We start from the raw sequence: 9,559 nt of genomic DNA on the forward strand, positions 1-9,559 counted from the left end.
CACAGAGATGTGGTGCAGAATGTGCCGTGAAAATCCCACTCTAGCGGACAAAAACACTGCCTTTTATATGGACGCAAACGCAGGTTGCAACTTCTTATCTGGTGCTCGTCTTTTATTTTGACAGCGAATGTGCACCTGCGGACCACTTATGTGCAGCCCTGATTATACACAGGCTGGAGATGAACCAGGTGAGGGAGAGGTGATGAGCTGTATGCCTGGTGCTGTGTTTGGAGTCTGCTGGTTACAGTGTGCAGGACCTCACAGGCTGCTGCAGCGTTAGCAGAGGGCGGGGCATGCACAGCTATCATAATGACGTGTGTAAACTCTCGCTGTAGATAGTACGGTTTCACGCTAACCGTCCTGGCTTCATAACTATGTGCTACAAGCATACTCTGATGGGCAAAGTTAAGTGGCAAACCGTCATCCCTACTTAAATTTGTGCTGGAACTACTCTGTGACAGCAGAAATGTGCATAAACTAGTTATGGTAGGACATTTTGCCAAAGTAGGATGGTTTGTCAGAACACTGGAAGTTTATCACAGCACAGGTGATGGTTGTGATCATTACTAGTTAACGTTAAAGGGATGGTTGGCTCAACAGAACTCTGACTGTTTGTCAGCCTGGCTACAGAGCTGCAGAGAAATCTCAGGCTGTTCTTATTTACATCAATCAGTGATGAATAGTCAGATGTTCTGGCTTTATGGAAGATATTACAACATTGCATTTGTTTATGGCCAAGTTAACTGAACCTGTAGTTTAGTAATAATTCTGCTTAAATTGCTCCTCTTTCATCCCAATCTGTCTTTAGACTCATGCTATGATGTAAATAAGCAGAACTAATTTCACAGATGTTAAGCAGCAGATTCAGTGCATAAGCTCTACTGTCTCTCAGTAAATGTGTGTGAATAAGTATTTCATACTACACGTTTTTTACATTCTGTTTCATTTTCAGAATAAAGAGCGAGAGCGCATGAGGGAGCGAGAGAAAGCTGCAAGGGAGAGTGTGGTGCTCAAGCCCAATGGTCACCTTTTTACATCTCTGACAGTGTCAGGAACCACACTCTGCTCAGCATGCAACAAGAGCATCACTGCAAAGGAGGCTCTCTGCTGCCCTAGTAAGTAACACTCTAGTTATTCCACCACTGTCTCATCATTATGCTTTATATAGTGTAGTATGACGATAGTATGACAATAAAGCCAGAGACACAAACCTCAGAACAAAGTTCTCTCTATGTCTAAAAACACAGGATGTGCACTGAGTTATGCGTCACCTCTCTCTTGGTTTTTTAGTATTTGGTCCCTTTTTATTAACTGAATTAGACTTTAAAAGGAGGGAGACAGGAGGGGTATTTTAAGGCCATTACATTAATATTTAATTCTTAAATTAAACTAAAAAAAAAACTATTTATGGTCAAAGATGAAGAGACCTGGTTCCACTCTTATTTTCAGTCAGTCTTCACTTTAGTCACAGGAAACAGAGAAGCAACAGAGATAACCCGACAATCACATGTCCTTTTATGAGCAAGCACTTTGAAAGCAGCGGGGAGGAAAACTCCCTTTAAAACAGGAAGAAACGCCCAGCACACCCAAGCTCAGGGGGGGCGGCCGACCGCATCCTGACTACATCAGCAGTCACAGTAGTGCTGATGGGAGAATCTTTATTATGATTTGATGACTGAAGAAATAACGAGCAGTCAGTGAACAGCTTCAATCACCAAATTAAATAACCTGTCAAAATACAACAATAGGAGTTTTTGCTATTTGTTTTTATCACAGTGTGACGATGACAGCTCAGTCCACTCTCAAGTATCAGTGTTTGGATCAGAGCTACTGGCTGGCTGCAGGCTGTGTGCCCTCATGCACAGTATATGCCATAATAAACTATCGCTCACAGCTTATCATGTGTGAAAAATACTGTTGTTAAGTGAAGTATGTTTTAAACTGTGAGCCAAACAAGTTGTCATCAGTGCATACGACTTTCTGTCAGCTCTTTCTTACTTTCATTCCCGTCCATACGCGTACATTTACACAGCGTCACTGTTTTGCCCACTGAGGACTGATGTGTTTTACATCACAATTGTTGGTTTAACCAGTGGGTTCCTTTGCCCTCTTGCTGTTTTAAAAATGTAGGTAAAATAAGCACTGAATAGGTTCTGGATAAATGAAGAAGAGGAGCCTCCCAGGTTACGTTTGAAAACCGCTGGCTTGCAGGTTTTTGGCAGTGAAAATTGTGACTAAAGAGATTATTTTGGTTGTTGATGTGATTATAGTGAAAGATCTGTGTCTATGAATGTGTTGATTTAACTGCATGTTTTATGTTCCTCACTGTTTATTTTGCCTCTTGTGTCTTCATTTACTCCAGCATGCAGTGCCACTATCCACAACCGATGTCGAGATACTTTGCCAAACTGTGCCAAAATGAAACAGAGGGTAAGACACAGACATCACTACTAATCACAGTTTCTGCAAAGAGTCTCTGTGTATCAGTTTGAACACGTGGTCTTCATCCGTCTGGTCTGGGTGAGGCTGAGCTTGTTCAGATGCATGGTCATCTCATTTTCTTCTTGTTTCCTAAGCACTGGCAGTGTCCAGAGTGTCCTGTTGTATCCATCACTGAGTGGCTGTGTGTGTGAATGGGTCAGTGTGGCTGAGAGCTCTTGTGCAAAAGAGCTTCAAGCAGTGACTAAGATTAGCTAAATGCTGTTTAATTGACTGATCTCACAGACATGTCACAGATTTAGAGCTACAGTTACCAAGTAAAACAGTGATGTTATAGTCAAACCAACAGACGCTGCACTAGTGAATCCAAGCAATGGAAGAGTTTTGTACTCCTTTTGTATTTGAAGGTATCAGATCACTTTTTGGAGCGATGGTCTTTGGTTAATCAGAAATTATGAATCACAGCCTGTAACAGTTCATCAAGACTACGAATCGTTTTTGTACGTCCACTACAAACTGTGGACGTAGTGCTGCTGACGTTTACATGTAACACTGAAAGTCTGCACTTCAGTGTCTGTGCTGTCCAGATACTTACTGATCTAAACGTATTTCTATTCTGAATAGTTCCCAGTAGTTCCAGCTGTGTCTCCTGCTGTTTCCTGTTTGTGTCATAGTCTTTCTGTTCTTGTACTGTTAGTGTTTCTGTGGTTCCTGTAGTTCCAAGCGCAGAGTCATTTCCTAGCGTTACAGCGTTCCCTCATGAACAGCCTATTGGATTACAATGTCACCAGGGTTTTAATAGTTTTGCAGTTTTCATTAGTTTTTATTTTTATTTAGTTTTGACTTCAGATTTTCAATTTTGTATCAGGTTTTATTAGTTTTTACCTTTTGTTTGCTAGTTTAGTTTAGTTTTTCTTTTTTTTAAACCCTTAGTTTCAGTTATAGTTTTCGTCGTGTTTGCAACAATGAAGTGTAACAACATCCCAGTTTCATCATATCAGTCATGCTCTTCTGCTTATCCTTGGGTATGTTGCTCTTCCAGCTACCATACCCTGCACCCTGGACAGGTCGCCAGTCTGTCACAGGGCTAACACGCAGAGACAGACAACTCACATCCCCACCTATGGGAATAAATAAATAAATGAGGGCAGATGAACAACTATTGATAGCAGGCAACTATAAGATATATATCTTGGCCCCAATGAGACTATTAACTCTTGCAGCTCCGGGTGAATTGCTAAACTTTTTGAAGGCAATTGACTCACACAGTTGCGCAGATATCCCAGTCTCAATAAACATATTCACCAACGCTTCCTCTCGCTTGTGATGTTCCTGCAAACGGACCAACCAGCAGCCATCGGCTCGCTGTTGGAAGCACTGCATTAATGGTTTTTGTGGAGTTGTCTCGGGATGCTTCACGCTGCCCGGGGTTAGCTTCTGTTTCAGGGGATGAGGCTTGGGCGTGCTCCCTTACCTTCTCAAGCTAAGCTAGGTTAGCCTTCTTGTGTGAGCTTTTCAAAGGTTCCCTTTAGAAATGTTCCGCACAATTTGTCTCTTTCCACTACAAGACACTTGCTTTATCTAAAACGCAATCATGTTCAGAGTAATATGAAATTGGACTCTGGCGATTTCTCCCGACTTTTGCTGACGTGATTCTGCGTGGGACGGAGCAGCGACACAGACAACTCGACTAACGTACTGCCCCCTGCTGGCACAATGAGACACAAACATGAGACACAGCAAGAAAAAACCTGGAAACTACACTTCACTTTCACCCGACGCTATTGAAAACTAAACACATTTTCGCTATAAATCCAGTTAATTTTAGTTAGTTTTGTGAACGCTCATTACAGTTTTAGTTAGTTTTCCGTTTTTTGCAAAGTCTTGTTTTTATTTTTATTTCCGTTAACGAAAATGTTTTTTCACTTCTAGTTTTTGTTATTTCGTTAGTTTTCGTTAACAATAATAACCTTGAATGTCACTGTCAATAAAAGGTTGTTTTAGTTCCTTTTATTTATTCCTAACAGTTTGCTTTTGAGTTCTCAATCAACATTAAATATAATGAATGGTGAATTTATTCTGGTAGCTAAACTGACCTAAAAACTCTCTTTGTTTCATTTTTGTGCTCCTGTAATTGTAGTTTTTGTCCTTTCAGCAACAGAAGACGGCCCTGATGAAGAACAATGTTCCACTGCGTGCAAAAAGTAAGAACAATGGAACAAATCTAAGAAATGAACTGCATATTCTGCCTCACTCTCGTCCTGTCTTCTTTCCTTCCTCCCTCCTATCTATCTCTTTATCAGTATGTTCCTCCGTCATCATTAAAATCCTCTTTAGCTTGCTAACATGTTGGAATATTTTTCCCTTTCTTCAGCCAATTCTCTTTATAATACAACTATTTTCTCCTTTCAGCTCAAGGAATGCGAGAACGTCCAACTTCAGCTATTTACCCCTCTGAAAGCTTCCGACAATCTCTGCTCAGATCACGCCGTGGCCGCTCTCACCTATCCCTGTCCAAGAGTGTCTCCACCAACAACATCGTAGGGTGGGTCATAAACACAGAGCGAATATTAGTGTTGCTCTGTTGTTTGGTTAAAGCTACCTGAGGTCATCAGTGCACGCTGGTTTGCTGGATTAAGGACAGAAACCAGTCACATCCACTAGTTTGGATTTGCTTTGTCGAATGTTCAGCGAACACCAAGAATACATAAAAAGCAGGACAGGAAATGATCTTTTAAAAACACAGTATGTGACCTTAACCGTGGTCACTCACTGTCACATGGTGGGACAGGAAAGGTCATGAAGCTAATTCAAGATGATTTTGAGCTGCAACCATGAGTATTCATGCTTGCTTTCCCCCAACATGTCAATGTTTTTGATGAGTGAGGCACAGAACAGACTGTGGCTGACAGACAGATGATGATGAAGATTATCCATCTTCATGCTACAGTCACTGGCAATGATAAAGATGTATACAGGTTTTGTAAATGCTCACAGGGACGGTGTGATAATATCTCAGATTGCAAAATTTACTCTGCTCCACCTGATTTGAATTCAGCTCAGTTCAGTTTATTTATATGATACAAAATCACAACAGCAGCCGCCTCAAGGCACTTTATGTTGCAAGACCCCACAATACTGAGAAAACCCCAACAAGCACTTAGCGACAGTAGGAAGGAAAAACTGTGAAGGCCCGAGACCCAGACTAAGACATGCAAACTGGACACAGAGACCGGAGGGGGTTACAGGAGGCACACATGGCCCCCGTGAAGTCGTGCGAACAGTGCAGCCTTGTTGCTCTTTTTCTGTGACACATACACCCAAAAAGAGCAGAAAACCTTCAAAAAAGATAATCTATTACAAACCCTCCACTCCATGTTTGTTTGAAACCAAAGAGCTCATCCACTGTGTCTGGGATTGACACTGATTTGTTGAGTTTGTGCTGGCAATTTATACGGCTCCACACTAATATATATACACAAGGAAATTTTCAGTTAACCCACAAACTTAGTTGGAAACTGTCAGTTTCAGTATGTCTGTCAATCAAAACACCAACATTCCCAACTCCAAAATGTATGAGTTGGTGTGCAGCCAGTGAAATCTCTATGCATTAAACACCACTGTTCAAGGTGCCTCTTATTATTTTAACATTTGGCTCTGTTTGGTTCTCCAGTTTGTTTGCCGCTACATTTATTTCATGCACAATAGTTAGGCACCAATAATACCTGCATGCATGTGTGTGCTGCAGGTCGCTGAATGATGATGCTCCCCTGGGACTACGCAGAATTCTCTCCCAGTCAACAGACTCCCTCAGCTTCAGAAACAGAACGATGTCGATGGAGTCGCTCAATGATGACGGTATCGCAAACATGCAAGCAGCACAAAATCTTAGACAGCTCCATGTGTTCACAGTCAGTTAATTATACATGTATGTTATATACTCACAAGTCTGCAGGCCAAAGACTGGTCATTCTTCCAGCAACATCATAATGCACTGGACTGTAGTAGAAAACAAACCAGAACAGTTCATGAAGTCCATTTCCACCCAGAGAACTGATGCTGCTGATTAGATATGTGCATAAATGAGCAGTTGAACAGGTGTACCTGGAGAATGTAGGTATTTAAAAAAGAAATTCCTTGTGACTATTTTCCACATAGAAAGTAAGGGCTGAATGGGAGACTGCAAAGAGTACAAGTTCCAATAATCGGTCTGATAGTTTATGGATTAATAAGGTGGACAGAACGTTCTGTCCACGCCTGCACACCTTCTTATTGTAATATTGTGACAAATGAATGCATGTTTCCAGAATTTAAGCAAGCTTGTCAACATGAATGCATTTTTGGTGCTTAACTTTAATAGATAATTGCTTAACTACTAGTAGTTGGGGGTGGCTGCAGCTCAGGAGGTGGAGCAAGTGTCCACAGGTGGTTTAATGGGCCGAATATCCTTGGGCAGGATACTGACCCCAAGTTGCATCCATCAGAGTATGAATGTGCGTGAATGCTAGACAGGAAGCACCGTCATATAAAAAAATAAGTGCTTGTATGAATGGCTGAATGACCCTGGTTGTATAAAGCGCTTTGAGTGCTCGGGTAGAGTAGAAAAGTGCCATATGAGAACCAGTCCATTAACCTTTGGTGCATGCTCTGATTGGTAATAAGATCCTCATAAACATTCTTCCTGAATGTAGTGAAATACAACTGTACAGCAGTAGAAGTGAAACGTGACACATTTCATGAAGAGGTCGTTGAATCTTCAAACCTTCAGGAGAAAGCTCAAGTCGTCTGTTCAAACTTTTGTCTTCAGTCTACAATAATCTCTCATATAATAATAGTAAAATAAACAATAATCTGTGAGTCTGCAGTCTTTCATACTGATCTTCTTTTCCTCTTTAGGAGAACTGTACTACGCCTCAGTCCTGGAGGAGATCGAGCTTGAGGGCCAGGACTTTAAGGCTGACTCGTGGAGCATGGCTGTGGATAGCAGTTACTTACAGACACATCGCAAAAATGTTATCAAGAGGCAGGATGTCATCTATGGTGACAAAAACATATCTATTTTTCATCATTTCTGCCTCATATGCAGACGTTCAGTCTATTGCTAAACGTTATACATGTGTTTGCATATGGACACACATAGAAAACAAATCAGTATGTCACCGTTTAGAAATATGCAATGGTTGTCATGCATCTCATCTCACCTTTGTTATACCCTTGTGTGTCTCTTAGAGCTGATCCATACAGAGCTGCACCACATGCAGACACTGCAGATCATGGAGAGGGTGTTTCGACAGGGCATGCTGGAGGAGCTTCAGTTAGAGCCCAGCACCGTGCATGCTATGTTTCCCTGCCTGGACCAGCTCATCAAGATACATTCCCAGTTTCTGGCACAACTTCTCCTACGGCGCAAGAACAGCCTGCAGCCTGGATCCAACCACAATTACACCATTCATCAGCTGGGGGATATTCTAGTAGAGCAGGTTTGTGATTCTGCTGACTTCCCCTTACTGACTCATATCCACAGTAACGTGACTTGTTTGTGTTCTTCTGCCAGTTCTCAGGCCAGTCTGCAGATGACATGCAGAAGACTTATGCTGAGTTCTGTAGCCGACACTTAAAGGCTGTCAAATTATACAAGGAGCTGCTCGCTAAAGACAAGAAGTTCCAGTTCTTCATACGGGTAGGAGACACATGCATGGACATATGTATATGTTAACGACCGTACCGACCTACCAAGACTTGTTCCAATTATACTTCCTAATTATTATTTCACCTTCCTCCGTCTCTTCCTCATATTGTTGTTGGGACTGCTGGCCTTCCTGCTGCACTCCTCCACAGCTGTTTCCAGCATCAGCAGCCTCGTGTGACTGCGAGGGCTTGTTACCAGTTGTTGTTGGTGCTGCTGTTGACGACGCAGCAGCATAATAAATATGAACAATAAAGCAACAATAAGCATAAGTAAATAACTGGCTTACTTGGCACCTACAATGTTTCATACTAAAGGCATTTTAATTTTACTAAGCATAGACTAAAGATGTTGATCATGTCGGAGGAGAGCTAAAGGGTTTGAATGAGCATGTCTGAAAGACATAAGGAACCAGATGTCGCTGCTATAATTGGTTAAAAAAGGGCAAAAATGCTGTTTCAGAACAAGAGGACACGTTCAAGAAAAAGAAAACGCAGCTTCAATTGAAGAGTGGAGGAAATGCTTCATCGGTGCCTAAGATAAATTCACTGCCCCCTAAAATTAAAAGAACACTTGGAAAACACATCAGATCTTAATGGGGAAAACATTCATGCTGGATACTGATACTGGTACAGATGGTAATGAGTTAGGAATGAAAGGATGCCTCATTATTTGATGGAATGAAATGAAATTATGAACCTACAGACGGCTGAATTTAAAGAATGGCGCAGCAGGCTCTCCCATTTTACTAACGGTACTCAGGAGTTTGTATGACTAACAATGTTGGGACATGCTCCTAATGAGACTGCAGATGGTGACCTGGGGGATCTACTTTTACATCTGCCTGCACATTTGCGCCAGATAAAGCGCACCAGGAGCAGCCCAGTTACCCACTGCACCAGTGCAGGGTACAGTGGGGCAGAGGAATTCCCACTGATACTTAACGACGGTCAGGATGGCGTTGCTCAGCCTGTAGAGACCCGTGTGCGAATTCTTTCCCCCCCATTGATATCTGATGTTTTTTCCAAGTGTTCTGTTCATTTTATCAGGCAGTGCATTTATCTTAGGTACTGATGAAGCACAGACATGCCACCCCGACCATCACTGGCCCACCACTAAACTTGTCCGGGCAGCAGAGTGTTCCCCACGACTTCTCCGGGTCCTCTTACGTATGTCACGTGTGTTCAGTGCGAACCTGCACTTACGTGTGGACAGCACAGGATACCAGGGTGGACCTGCCAATTCTGCTATTCTGTGACAAATGCCAATCATGCACTCACACATACAGAGTTGATACAGTGTTGATACAGTGTTGATACAGAGTTGATACAGAGTTGATACAGTGTTGATACAGTTTTGATAGTATCAACACTGTATCAACTCTGTATCAACACTGTATCAACTTGATACAGTGTTGATACAGTGTTGATACAG

At 42.1% G+C, this 9,559-nt stretch overlaps 1 protein-coding gene across 2 annotated transcripts in view; it reads left to right on the forward strand.

Moving 5' to 3' along the window:
- Window positions 1-9,559, forward strand: part of arhgef2a (Rho guanine nucleotide exchange factor (GEF) 2a) — a 38,846-nt gene that overhangs the window by 11,898 nt on the left and 17,389 nt on the right. For both annotated transcript variants that reach the window (XM_005720916.1, XM_005720917.1), the window contains exons 2-9: window positions 953-1,115; window positions 2,363-2,430; window positions 4,595-4,643; window positions 4,852-4,984; window positions 6,188-6,297; window positions 7,336-7,479; window positions 7,669-7,919; window positions 7,994-8,119. In XM_005720916.1, the coding sequence (XP_005720973.1) occupies window positions 953-1,115; window positions 2,363-2,430; window positions 4,595-4,643; window positions 4,852-4,984; window positions 6,188-6,297; window positions 7,336-7,479; window positions 7,669-7,919; window positions 7,994-8,119 (1,044 nt within the window). The remainder of the gene's footprint in view (window positions 1-952; window positions 1,116-2,362; window positions 2,431-4,594; window positions 4,644-4,851; window positions 4,985-6,187; window positions 6,298-7,335; window positions 7,480-7,668; window positions 7,920-7,993; window positions 8,120-9,559) is intronic.

Source organism: Pundamilia nyererei, unplaced genomic scaffold (genome assembly GCF_000239375.1).
Source record: "Pundamilia nyererei isolate P.nyererei 1_Seehausen unplaced genomic scaffold, PunNye1.0 scaffold00003, whole genome shotgun sequence".
NCBI classification, from domain to species: Eukaryota; Metazoa; Chordata; class Actinopteri; order Cichliformes; family Cichlidae; genus Pundamilia; species Pundamilia nyererei.